The following is a 14,472-nucleotide window of genomic DNA, read 5'->3' as shown; positions in this document are numbered from 1 at the left end:
TATATTTATGGCATATCAAGTTTCCATGTGCCACAAGCAGCAAGGAAACCAGACAGTTCAGTTCAAATTCCTTATTGCTGTTACTTACACATTTATTTGTAAATTCTCTATCACTTTGATATATTAGGAGTAGGTTAGTCTGTGCTGTAATTCTTTCACTGCCTAATTCCTCAGTAACTTTTCCCAATGTCCTCAATGGCCATTATCTGATCAAAGGTCAGTAGATTGTTTTTAGTATCTGTGGTCATTTCCTTACATTCTCCCCTTCCTTGGATACTCCCTCACATTTTATGTGATGCTCCAATCTGTACAAAACCTTTAAGAGGCAAATGCAGTTTTTAAAGCAATTATCTTTGGTGACAGTCAACAGAAGCAGGAGCTCAATATGTGACTTCTGCACTAAAAATCTAATCAGGGAAATGTTAGATCAGCAAACAATGGATTGCCAGTGTGTTAGAAAAAGGTTCAGAGCAGCAGTACAGTATTAATATAGAGCTATTAGAATAACCTCTACTGAACTGTAACTATCAGCAAGAAGCCACTTTCCAAACCTTGCCATCTGCCCAAACCCAGTGCTAACCCCCTCGACACACTTTTTTATCAGACAATTTGCTGGGCACGTGCCTTAGTACCTCATTTCTATGCCTGCTAGAATTCATGGCTGGATTTGCCAGAGGGCAGGTCAAAATGAGAACCAGCCCTCATTCCAAACCTCAGTTAACTGCCCATTTGGTGTTACCTGTTTAATCTGGGATATGGTGGCATCTCGAGGGACATCCAGGTTGATGTAAATTCCAGTGGGCAACAGGAAGTCCACAGATATTGAGCCATCAGCACCAATCTGTGAATCCACTGCCCAGATGTCAAGGCTGTCTGTCACGGCAGGAGGCATTATGGAATCTCAATAATATCATAACCACATGGCCTTAGGGAAAAAAAAAACCCTAAAATTCAGTATACTTAACCTTCTATAATTAGACACACATTTTAAAGTCTTTGGAAGGTTTACATAAGCCTGCTTTGTACAGCTCAGCTTACAACTCTGAGGTCTCAAATGCCAGTATTGCAAACAGATAAGCATAGTTTTACTCATTAATGTTATTTAATATAATAAAAGTATTTGCCTAGCAAAGCACTGTTGTTGAGATGTTTATATCATTAAAACTAAGTAGTAAGAGAAAAAACTAATTAGAGGTTAGTTGAAACAAAGTTAGAAATTAATTTCAAGTTCTCTCTAAAACTTTACCTGTGTAAAACACAACCAAAATAAACTTCATGGATGAAGAATGGCAATATTTCATATGAAAGCTCATGATCAGTTTCTTTTTTTTTTTTTTTTTTTTTGCAAATTTCCTCTTAGTTGTCCATGAATGTGGCCAGTGACATTCAACTTGAAAGTCTGTATTCATAGTAGGAAAAATGTCTTTGACTCTACTAGAAAGTGTCATTTTCCTCTGAAGACACTTATCTCAATTTGTTTTCACCCTTAGAGAACGATCACTGAACTCCACCCACGGTGGGAGCTGCATCCCTGCAGGGCAGGAGGAAGCCCTGCCCGTGATCTCCTCCAGCTCACTCCTCTGCCTTCCTGCTGCCTGTCCTCTGCATTTCAGCACATTTCCATTTACTCTGAATGCTACCACCGGCTTTTCTGGCCTTCCAAGTCTTCTGTTTTGATTACCACTCTCTAAAGCTGAGTTTTCCCTTCTGCCATGGCTCACTGAATCAGTTACCTCCTCCTCATCCAGACTATGCCCCTCAGCTGCCAAAGGGATGGGGGACATTGGAAAACACTGCAATAAAGCACTTTAATAGACAAGTTACCCCTGGGAGATCACCCTTTGTAACAGAAAACGTCAGAATGTTCAACTCCACTCACAGCTTTCCAATATTTCAATTAGTCCTTCCCTTCCCCTCAATGGATAATAGATGATGCCAGCAGCACAAAAATCAACTTGTCAGTTCAAAGCTGCCTCAGGTATTAGACAACACACTCCATCCCACCTCTAACTGCCACGTAAATACACTGAAAAACATAACCCAGATCATTCCATTCCAACACCCTTCCACCTTAGCAAAGCTGTGAGGACCAGCACCAGCTGCCAATACATCTTGTAACCACACTTATGCATGGACCACTTCATATTTTGTTTGTACTAGATAAAAATATAGCAGAGTTTTCAATAATGCCAAATAAAACACCTTTAAATTTCGGAAAGCATATGTACATAAGGAAAAACATTTTTTCTCAACAGAAGCAATAATCAGGGAGCTTCTACCATCATCACTATCAAACAATAGTTTTACCACCATTATGTCCACATTTTCATCCAAAAAAATCCGCTACATTGAGCAGATTGAATTAAAGCAGAAGTAACTGGAGGTGGTGGTATGGTAAAAAGAACAAATCAGATATGAAGGTATTTTATATGAATTACCACAGTTTACAAATCCACCTACTCATCATTGGATATGTGAAGTTTAGCAAGGTGTGTGAGCTCTAAGCTGTCTACAGGAAAGAAATAAAATGTTACCCCATCATTACACCCTGCACAGACTACGTTATTGGAATAACACAGCATCTACCCAAAAAACAAAAAACCCAGACAAAATGCCTAATTCCTCATTACCAATCAGTATATTTTCCACAAGCTGCTATTTTAATGGGATACTATTTGTTTTACTCCATCCAGTTAATTGTTCCCATAAAATGCTGGCTGCAATTCTGCTGTAACCAAAATTAGCAGTCAGTGAAAAATACAAATACTGTACATTTTTTGTATTTGGATGCACACATTTGCAGTTATTTTCTGTGGTCATGAGGGTAAAATAAAGAGGTATTTCCATTACAAATTGTTACTTGGACAGGTACAGCAGCAAGAAAATCTGTTTTATGTAGTTATTTTGTATATAGTTAATTCCTGCTTTAATTCAGTGTATCTCTTCTATTTTCATACTCTTTCAGATGTTTTTCACAGTTGCAATTGTTGAAACCACTTTAGTGCACCAACAAGAGTTTAAAATCTTCAAAGAAACAAGACTCAAAAATGCTGCTCCATATCCTGGAGCCCAAACACCACAACACAGAGTTATAAAGTTCTTGTAAGATACTTGTTTATAATTACAGATTTCCAGCACAGACACCAAAGTCTTTTAAAATTCCATTTGCATTTTCAGTTAAAAAGGGAAGAGAAGCCATCTTAACAATCTGAGCATGCTGAGAAGCTATTCTTGCCTTCAGGCACTTACTAAACATTTCCTTCCTCAAGGAAGCAGGTCAGTGTGTTTTGCAGCCAGCACCCCGTTTCTGCCCCAAGAGCTGACATCACAGGGGAGAGAGAGAGAACCGGGTTTTATCCTGAGAAACTCAAGACTGCCAGCCCACAGCAGCTCTGGGGATGAGTCACGGCCCCAGCTGGGACATGTGTGGTGGCACTGGTGACTAACTCTCAATATCACATCTAGGAACTGAAACAAGGGCAAAAAGCCATCTGGATTGGGAGTAACAGCACCAGAGACATTTTAAACAACTTCCAGCTAAAGGAAAAAAACAACAATTCAAGTAATAATAAAAAGGCTATTTCAGGCTGTTAACCTCATAGCTATTCCTGCCCACTGTCACAGTAACAACAACCTCACTTACAAAAGAAGGAAGTAATTAAACCAGCACTTAACCTTGGCTCCTCAAGAGTCTAATCAATGACTTCAAATTTCACAGGAGCAAAGCCCAATACAAAATGCTTTTCTAAGATACAGGTAGTACTGACAGACAGCGTTCAAACCTTCCCATGTAAGTGTAAATTTTCTCTAAGCTTTAACCTGCAAATTTCAGATTCATATATGTGTGCCCACGCACTCTCCCTCCTAATGAATTTGTGTTTTAATATACCAGCAGTTCTGCCAGAGCTGCTTATACTAATGGAAAGAAGTGGAACACAGATGAGTAAAACATCTGCAGAAGAAGGAAATTTATCGCTCATCTTGGTTTTATTTATTTAATGTACACAAAGAATAAGCCCTAAAACAGGATTTCTCAATTGAGTGTTGCTTTTGTGGTTTTTAAAGGACTTGCTATCTCTAGGCAGACAAAAGAATTTGCTCTGGTGCTAACAGCCTCATTCCAGAAGCCAGGAGACCTTACAGCTTTCTCCGAAGCTCCCAACAGAAGTACATCCCATCATCTAATCAACAAGACCACCTGGAAAGGAAAAAAGGAAAAAACAAACAAAGAAAAAAAAGAGCTACCAGCAGCAGGGCTGCTTCTCCGTTGATTTCTAAAACACTTTAAGGACAGACAGTCAAGAGTAAGCTGCAGATATTTTTATGCGAATCGCAGCCCCCTCATGTTTTCCCCCTAACCAAAACAGAACTAAAATCGTATGTCCGGGTTATACAGAGCAGATACAAAACTAGTTTGGAAAAGAAAAAAAATGTAGGCAACACTTCCAGCAAGTGTTGGCCTCCAGCAGAACCACTGGAACATTGCACAGTAGCAGTTAACAAAACCCAGGCATTCAGAACATGCCCAGGAGTTTCAGACTTACTCTTTAGACCAAAGGATCAGGAGGATTCCAGAGGCTGTGGTTACACACTGGGGCTGTGCTCTCTTTCTAAACCACCCACCCATTTTCCTGAAGGCAGGCAAGACTATCTTGTGCCAAACTCAAATCCATGGTGACTCCTTCAGGACATTGCTGAGAGCCCAGGACCACCCAGCTGCAAAGGTGCAGCTGCACCTCCCACCACTGCAGCCAGAGCTGGTGAAATCAATTTTACCTGTGTGGTAGTTAACTTGCACACGTACAGGAATTAAATCAATGGTACCTGGGCTGGGTAGTTAACTTGCACATGTACAGGAGTTAAATCAGTGGTACCTGTGCTGGGGAGTTAACTTGCACACGTACAGCAATTAAATCCAGGAGGTACAAATATCAAACAGTGCTGACCACTGCCCCACAAGCATGGGGGGCAGTTTGTACGGTTATCCTGAAATTAAGAGCTGCCCAAGAACATGCTCACAAGAGCCAGTCTGGAGCACTGCAAAAAATGAGATATGGAATAACAATGCAATGAACTCTCCTTTGAAAACAATTTATCATATCAGCAAAAGATTTAGATATTAAAAAGTACCAAATCCACTTTAATTGGCATCAACACTCAACATTTATCTGTGTCAGATAAGTTCTTCTAAAACCAACTTTTTGAAGAATGCAGCAATTATGAAAACTCACACTGTGTCATTAAATCCTTTACTTCTGAACTCACCACAAATTCCCTATCACTCATCCTCTGAGATCTGTTTTTCTGTTGTTTAAAGAACACCAACATAAAAATCAATGCAATGTTCAATGTTTTATCTTGAACTATAATCCAGAAGAATACTAATCAAACACAAGTAAAAGTAGCTGCAAAGAAGGTGGTAATTATAAACACACATATAATGCAGTGTCAGAGGAAAAGTCTGATGCCCTGTTATCTCTCATAGCATTTATTCTCCGGAGTGCCAAGTCTCTGGAACAGTCTTTAGAAGAGCTATCTTCCATCTGAAATTATGTCACCCACCCCTGGAACGTGGTCAGTTCTCTCAGAATGAAATCAGTATGCTATCTTCCCAAACAGATGGCAAAAAGTTGGAGGGGAGGATCATTTATATATTGAAAAGTAACCTTCCATAACAAGTAAGTTTCTTTCACACCACCTCTTTGAAACACAGGTGCATTTTAAGGGCACATAAATATCTACAGCTCTTCAAGCTAAATATAAAGCTGGATTTACTCTTCACTAAACTTATGAATATTTACATAAAAGACAAATATCAAGCTAACTTGTTTTGGATACGCAAAAACTAAGGGCACCGCTTATCCAGATTTTTGCTTTATGTAATAAGTTGTTACAACTGTTGAGCACCACATCCAAGACAATCATCACTGTGATCAATACAGCTCTTTATCTACTGCTTGCTCCGTCATGCGGCAGTCAAGGGGCTAAAAAAAACCAGAAGTCTTGCAGCAGGGAAAAGGGCCACCCCATCCAGACACACAAGAACAGTGTTTGAACAGTATCTCACTGTTCAGAACAGACGAGATGACAATCTGACCACAGTCATTTTCTAGGAAACGGCAGCAGCACATCACGTAGTCTAAGTAAGAGAAACACTAAGCACTTACACAACACAATCATTGTAATAATTTTTCTAACCGTGTAAACATCTAGTACTATAAAAGGATGAGCAAGCTATAAATTAAATATTTGAGAAGAAACAAGGGAGAAGAACCTAGCAGAACAATGGAAAAGGAGTCTGAATATGCACGAAGACTTATGTCCTATGAAACTTACAAGGCCTTTAGAAAAATGTTTTCTAAAAAAATTGAAAAAGTCTGATTTCTTCTGAAGACACTAAAGATAAATACACGCATTAGATGAGGACCAGTTCACAGCTCTGTAGAACTACATCCTCTTCTTTTCCTCGGTCTGTACCAAATTCCCGGGAGCTGTTCTGCAGCCCAGGGCAGGGTCCGAGAGCCGCCCGGGACCGCCACAGGCTGTGACAGGGCACTCTGGGCACCGCTCGACCCTCTCCCCTCATCACTCCTGTTCCATGGCCTCATCATTCCTGTTCCGTCCCTTCATCAGTCCTGTTTCATCTCATCGCTCCTGTTTCATGTCACTGCTCCTGTTCCACTACCCTCGTCACTGCCATTCCCTCCCCTCATCAGCCCTGCTCCTCCCCTCATTGTTCCTGTCCCATCCCCTCTTCAGTTCCATTTCCTCATCGCTCCCACTTCATCTCATCAGTTCTGTTCCCTCCCCTCATCGCTCCTGTCCCATCCAGCCCACCCTGAGGGCAGCTCTCTCCCCTTCCTCCGTCCCCTTCCATCCCGCCGCGGGCACACAATGGAAAGCGCCGGGATCAAACGCCTCCCGTTGTCCACGGGCCCGGAGCGGCCTCGCCCTGCGAGCGGCAGGCTGTGAACGGAGCAGGGCGCGGTGAGAACAGGCCCTCACCCCGCAGAACAGGCACAGGGTCACACTGGGGGTAATGGGAACCACAGAACCACCAGGCTGGATGAGACCTTCAAGATCATCAAATCCAACCCAGCCCCAACCCCTCAACTAAACCCTGGCACACAGTGCCACATCCAGTCTGTTTTAAACACATCCAGGGATGGTGACTCCACCACCTCCCTGGGCAGCCATTCCAGAACTTTATCACTCTTTCAGTAAAAAACTTTTCCCTAACATCCAACCTCTATTTCCCTTGGCACAGCTTAAGGCTGTGTCCTCTGCTTCTGCCAGTTGTCACCTGCAGAAAGAGACCAACCCCACCTGAGTACAAGAGAGCGCACTGCAGCCGAGGTTTGTTTAAAGGTTTAATGTGACACCACCATTCCAACAGCGAGCGAGCTACTGAGAACTGTGTTTGCTGCTCAGCCCGCCCTGGGCCCGCAGGACCAACAATGACCCTTCTAAAACCAGAACACTGGTAACTCCGGTGTGGTCTGTGTACCACTGCAGACCACGGAAACCCTGCAGACCCTGACATGGGAATTCTCGTTTAGACCTAAAGAGCAAACCCACTTAAGGTTCGGGCCTTCTACAGCTGCGCAGATCGATTTCCATCCAAACTGCTTCCAAATCTAAAAATAAAATACTATCAACTTGATGATAAATACAAATGCCTAAATCAGCAAAGCAGAGATCTTTCCACTCCGCAAATGTCACAGGTATCTACCTACAACAGCAAAGATTTTAAGAATTCAAGACATCTACAAAGCAGAATGGAAAGTTATTTTTAAAGATCATGTGGTACTATAAATATTTCCCAGCAGTTTAGTTCAACTGCCACATGAGCTGGCCCTATGGAATGGAAAATTAAATGTCCATTTAGTCAGGGTTTCTCCAAATATCAGAATAAAAATATCACCATTTAGTTTTCTAAAAATATCTATGTACAGAAAACATGAAAGGCCTTTTTCAAAGGCCTCCTTCCCTCACAGTGCTAACACTGGTACCAAGAGTGGTCTCTCAGCCATCAAGTCTAGATTGTCTCCTTTTCCTCACAAAATACAGCTAATTTTCCACAAACAAAGATAATTTCATTTGGGTTTTTTTTTATCCCAGATCCTGATTATTTTGCCTGTTCCTCTCCTGTAGCTTTATTCCTCTGGTGTACCCATAGCATTATGCACCAAGTTTTAAAAACTGAACTCAGGATTTTAAACCCACAATGAATGCAGTTTCTACTCAAATATTAATGCCTCTAAATAAAAGTGGCCCACTTTTCAAGAAATGCTGAGCACCTAAATTTACACAGGACGCAGAGATATTAAAAAAATGCAGACATGTTAACTGGTAACAAATTAAAATTTAATTTAAGTAACTTCATTTGAACAGATGGTTAGATTAGATTACCTCCAGTCATCCCTTTTTACGAAAGTTATTCCACAATTCAATGAAAGTATATAGCTGAGAATGAGACTGTCTTCAGATTTTTTTTTTCCTGGAAAACAAGTCTACACATAGATAACAACACTACTAAAATGGTATTCCAGACTCAGAAGAGCTTATGGGCTTGGCTTGAACAAGAAGGAAAATCTTCCTTCCTGTTACTTTCTGCTCAGGCAAGCACACACATCTGCTGCTCCCTCTGAAGAACACCCAAGATGAACTGAACAAGGGAATACAACTTAAGCCCCAGCTTCAGACAGACTTCTGTCAATGCACAGGCAGCATGAAATTCTGGAACACCAAACAGTTCACACCAGCTTCTCACAGCCAATTCACAGCCATCCTCTGCTCTACCTTGAAATCACTGCACAGACACATTAAAACAGAAACAGTTTCGGGCCATCCTCTTGAATTGTGCAAGTAGAGTGAGTTGCAGGGAGAGGAAAAACTCCTTTCACATTTCTCTATTGCTGTGTGAAATTGTCTTTAGAAGCATCCAGTCACTGGATCACACTGAAGCTGGGGACACTATGGGAGAACATTCCCTTTCAGCTGGCTGGAATGCAGTTCTGCGTGGTTGAGAAGGAATGAAAGAAAACAGCAGATCAGAAAAGCACTGTCACATGAGTAACAGTTCGTTTGACACCTTAACCAAGAGACTCAGGGAGAGAAAAAGGAGAAAAGTTCAAAGGAAAAAAGCCCAGGCTAGTTATTCAATATTCTATATGAACTGGGCTGTGAGAAAACATCTCGTATAATCACCTTTAGAAGCATTTCTAAACAGCTCTCTTAGATATTTTGGAAAATTTTCAATAGCAGCAGGCAGAGTGGGCCCTGACGCAAGGGACAATGCATTTGTATATCCTGATCCTGTGAAGAAAGGTAAGACTGAAAATTTGGGAACAGATTAGAACTGGTAACCCTGCACAGCACTGCAGATACTTCATGAATTAGAGGGAGTGTTGCCTTTTTCCCAGCCTGGAAATGAAACTTAAGATAATTTTAGTAAGGAGGTAACATAAGAGCAGATCTTTATTTGAAGGCCATCAGGAGCAGTTATGGAAAGATCATGTAAAAAAATAATGTAAAAAAAAAAAAAAAAAGGCAAAAAACCCCCCAAACGGCACGAGGCCAGCATGAAATGATGAAATGTTAGGGTATGCTGAGTTCCAAGAACAGACTAAACAGTAAAATGATGGCACACTCACTTGGATATTTTAAACAAACAAACAAAACCAAGCTTAAAAAACCAGGTGAATGGAGGGGGCACAAGGGAAGGAGGAGGACTGGACAGTCAGACTGAGTGGGAAAGGAGGAGGAACTGAACCCGAATGAAGATGTCATTTGAACGCAGGCAAGTCAGGTGTTTCTGTAAAGCTGCACCAGTGCTTGTGCCAGCACAGTGAGGATGCAACGGGAGTGGCACAGTGGCAGCTCCTCACAGCCTCAGGGCTGCCTGGCCACTTGACAGCTCTTAAAATCATTTCAAGAATTGCAGGCAAAACCACAGCCTAAGGGCCTGGCTTTCTGACAGCCCAAGCTATTATTAGAACTACTATGCAGTGTCTGTCATGAATCTGAAAAGATGCATTAATAATCTGAGCTTTTATTACTTTATTGTGCTAAGTAAACTGTAAATAAAACTTTATTGTTAAGTAAACTGTAGAGGCCCTGTCCTCCCATTGCTCAACAAGAATCGTACCTGACTTCTTAACAATCTGACAACAAAACTAGGAAATAATCAACCAGGATTAGTTCTGCTCTCTGGGATTTCCTTTCTTGTTCTACCACTCAAAATTTTTTATTCCACTGTAAACACAAAGGAAACTTTCCACTTATAAGACATTTAAATATATAAATAGTTAGTATTTCCTTTCCTATGGAATTGTACAAATGAACGTAGACCATCAAATCTCACCAGCAACTGACTATTAAGATGTTACATCTAGATAACATTCTACTATAAAAAAAGTTGAAAAAAGAAACTGAGATTCTCCTATAAGTGGATACCTGTTCACAAAGGGACTAAAATATTCACCTTTTAGTTATTTCTGGTATTTTGATCAAAACCTCTAGGAAAGGGGATTATTCAGCAGACAGATTGCATGTAACTGCAGAGGGAGGTGAACCAGTGAAATAATTAAAACCAGTTGGGTATCAAGGAGGAGTGAGATTTTCACCTACGAGCAGGGCACACAGCCCAAGACACACAAGCAGTTTGTGCTTAAGTCTCATAGAGAGATGCCATGGATTCTACCAGGTAAAAAGATGCCCTTTAATAGAAAAAAATATAGATTTTACATGCTTCATCTGGCCAGGCATTCTTCCTGATGGAGTCTGTTTCTTACCTAATCTGGATTTTTGCAGTTATTTTTCTTCCAACACCAGTTTCAACACCCCCATCACAGATTCAGAAGTGGCCGCTCACAGCCATTTGTTACATGGACAGGACTTGTCAAGGACTGAGCAAATACTGAAGGAAATCCAACAACTCAACTCTAATGCAAATATTTTGCTATATTTTATACATTTTTTTCATGAAACTTATTTATAAAGACAAGTTGAAATAGGATGCCATTTGGTAGAAAAACACAATCCGAAAAACCCCTTTTGTCATAAAGGTAAAAAAGCCAAAAGTAGCCCTGGCCATTCATCACAAGGACCAAAAAATATTTAAGATTATGTAGGAATTACAGACCATTTAGCCTGAAAGGTACCTCTGGGAGTCAGCTGATTCCAAGCTCAGATCAAACAGTGGAAGTTAAAGCAAGTTGCTTAGGAGTCTACACACATAATTTTCCAAGTCTCCATGGATGGAGGCTCCACAATGTCCCAGAAATGCAGCAAGCCTTGGAGCCTGACTGCTCCTGGGTTACTTTTCCCCAGCTGTGAGAGTCAGCCTCTGCTTCTAAGACTTCACAAGAACTCCACCTGACTTTTCAACTGTGAATAGAAATGCTGTCCGGACTTTATTTCAATGCTAAGAGGACTTTAATGCTAAAATTCCAATTGCAAAACACCTTGTGATGATCCAAACACACATAAGCACACAAACTCCAACTAAAAACAAACAAACAGACAAACAGGTTGCAAAACATTTCTCCAAAAAGGAAAAATCTAAATTAATTTTGACTTGTAACAATGGAATTCTCTGAGTCTCTTAAAAAGAGAGGGAGGAGGGAAGAAACACAAGTTTACTGACTACTGAACACCTGAGCAAGTTTTGTGTCTGGCATAAGCCTAAAACAATGATTCAAAATGACTAAAGCTGTCTCCAGTGGACATTCTTCATTTTATTTGTTTGGGGAGCTCTGTTGCAACTTTATGTGTTTTTGTAACTTCATTACCAGAGTCAAGAATTAACTTGTCAAACTAAGTGTGCAGGCAGCAAATAGGTTTGTTTGTTGGTTTGTACTGGGACCTTGTGAGCAGGTGCCTGTATTTCCACTGTGTAATCTAATAAGGCAGTAAAAGACAAATAATTCCACCTAACACAACTCCTGAAAACTTCAGGGGTCAGAATTCAGAATCAGGTGCCACAAGAATGTTGCACATGAGTATTCACCAGTCACCTGACATTTGGCCTAGATCAGGAACTGATGAAAATTTAAATGTGCTGACTAAAAATTGTAGCATTTCTTTCAAGTACTTAGAGAAAGGGAACTAACACACATCAACTTCTTTAAATCCACACTGAATTGAAAAATTTACAGAACTTTTTTCTTTAAGGCAGAAAATCAATCAATCCAGAATAACATGTTATTCTGCCAGTTAAAAGCACTTTGTTAAAAAACTTTTTTCTTTAAGGCAGAAAATCAATCAATCCAAACATGTTATTCTGCCAGTTAAAAACACTTTGTTAAAAACACCAAGTATGGAAAGCTTTTCTTGTCTGATTAGGTTCCACAGACGTTTTTCTACCCAAATTATGACATCCTCTACACATCCGTGTTCAAAGAAGAAGATAAGAGGAGTAATTTCCTCTTGGTAATAAAGCAATATGGTGAAATATACTTCTTGTAAAGTAAAACAACTTCTCACCCTTCTCAGTTCTAATGGCCAGATTTTTTCATTCCCAACCAGGCATTCAGGACTATTTCCAGTGACTCCTGCAGAATTACATTCACACAACCACACGGCATGAGTAAAATGCATCAGACACAGACAGCTTTTTCCCACTTTCTAAAGAGAATATGTTTAAACATCGGACAATCCGATGCAAAGTGGCAGAAAAATGATTACATTTCTCATCTGAAGCACATGAAGTATACAGAAATTAAGAATTACACTATATCAGGATATAAATATTTATTTATCTGGTAGTAAAAAGTGCAATCCACAGTTCCTTCTTTTATCAGGGAAGCTTCTTTTATCATAAATGAGACACATATGTGTCAGCTAGACAGAATTCACAAAAGCTGGAACTGAACTACAGTGAAGGAAAGATGTCTCTGATATTCATAAACTGAAAACCTAAGCAAGTTTGATGAATGATGGAACTACAATACAGGACAAATAATAGTGGGAACAAAATTATTAAAGTCAGTCATAAGAGCCATGACTGGAGAGTTACAGACCAAAAAAAACCAAGTGTATTTTCAAATTCCCTGGAAAATACAAGCAGTGCTTTAACTTTTTCGAGCAAATAGGAGCTTATATGTAATCACATCTATAGCAGACAACCCCCTGCTCAAAACCACAGGCAGCATACACAGCAGCCAAGAGAAAAACCTGAAAACCATCCCAATTTCACCAGATACAACCACTTCCAAGAGGGAAGATGGTTCAGTGAGAATCCATGAGTCCATTACCAGCTGATCAACTGAAATGAGTACAGAGTCACCCTTTTATATTTTTAATATAACTATAACAAAGTTAAATGCAATAAAAGCCTAATAGCCATGCTGACTATACAAGCAAAAGACAATAGAAAACAACCCCAGAAAATCCCAGCCCTGTAATACTTACTCCAGTGAACTTTCCCTGTTTCAGTTTGACTGTGTAGCGAGGATACTTTTATTAAACATTTTCTTCCTATTACTCTTGTTTTTTCAGAAGGTTCCACGAGATAACCTCAATGTAATCTAAAAAAAGCAAAACACAGTATAATGTAATTGACCAAATGAGAAAATCAGCAATTTTTATTAGGTTTAAAAGCTGCACCAACTTTCTGTGCAGATATACCTAAATAATCATACTATTTTTTACTGCCTTCAAATACTACAGCACCACATTCCCATTGCACAATGTGATTAATCTAACAATTAAATGAAAGTCAAATCCACGAACATCCTGCTACCAGAAAGGAAAAAAAGGAAGCAATAATTTGAATATACAATTTATTCTAATAAGTCTTATGATCATGAATTAGTCAAAAGCATACTTAGCTGCTGTAAATATTTTCAAATTTTTGCACACTCAATTTGAACCAGATCAGCAGATGTCCACTGCAGTTAAAGCCAAAAAAAGGGAGACAGAGTGGCCTTCATTATCTTAAGCACATTTTATCTTTTTCCTCTGGGCTGTAAGGTGATTTTGGTGGAGGTTTTTTGTTTGTTTGGGGGCATTTTGGTGGTTTTGGGTTTTTTTAAGAGTGTAATATCATCTGTAGTCCTACTGTGGAGAAGCTAAGTTGATGACACAAGTGATCCCATATTCCTATTCACAGTTCAATGTGTGAAAAGTCCAGAAGGTCTCTGACCAACCAACTCCCTGCAGATGCACAGGGCAAAACATCTCCACAGAGCCAAGGCATGATCCTCCTCAGCTCTACCCTACAAACCGTGCTCTCAGTAAAGAGAAGTGAACAAAACTACTTCAATCCCCCCAAGCACCAAGCAGTGCTGTCAGCTTGCACTGATGCTATCTCCAGGTTTGTAGGCCAAGCCACAAGCACAAGAAGTGTAACTACCCTGCACTTCCCATAAACAATTCTTTTTCTAAACCACACCAGGCAGGTCCCACTGAGCTAGCGAGAACAGTACAGTGACCAGGAGGGAGGGAGGGCTGCCACTGCCTCGTCCC

General features: G+C 40.2%; 1 protein-coding gene across 4 annotated transcripts in view; it reads right to left on the bottom strand.

Annotated features, from left to right (window-relative positions):
* PIK3CB (phosphatidylinositol-4,5-bisphosphate 3-kinase catalytic subunit beta) overlaps positions 1-14,472 on the bottom strand; it is a 67,990-nt gene that overhangs the window by 36,022 nt on the left and 17,496 nt on the right. For 3 of the 4 annotated variants that reach the window (XM_041416304.1, XM_041416305.1, XM_041416306.1), the window contains exons 2-3: positions 13,417-13,532; positions 740-925 (exon numbers count right to left, since the gene is read on the bottom strand). In XM_041416304.1, the coding sequence (XP_041272238.1) occupies positions 740-892 (153 nt within the window). In that variant the 5' untranslated portion in view covers positions 893-925; positions 13,417-13,532. The remainder of the gene's footprint in view (positions 1-739; positions 926-13,416; positions 13,533-14,472) is intronic. The other variant, XM_041416307.1, reaches the window with a different exon arrangement.

The sequence above is a fragment of the Onychostruthus taczanowskii genome, unplaced genomic scaffold (genome assembly GCF_017590055.1).
Source record: "Onychostruthus taczanowskii isolate IOZ18803 unplaced genomic scaffold, ASM1759005v1 scaffold51, whole genome shotgun sequence".
Classification (NCBI taxonomy): domain Eukaryota; kingdom Metazoa; phylum Chordata; class Aves; order Passeriformes; family Passeridae; genus Onychostruthus; species Onychostruthus taczanowskii.
Note: the sequence above shows the minus strand (reverse complement) of the source record. Positions and strands in the feature narration are given on the sequence as shown.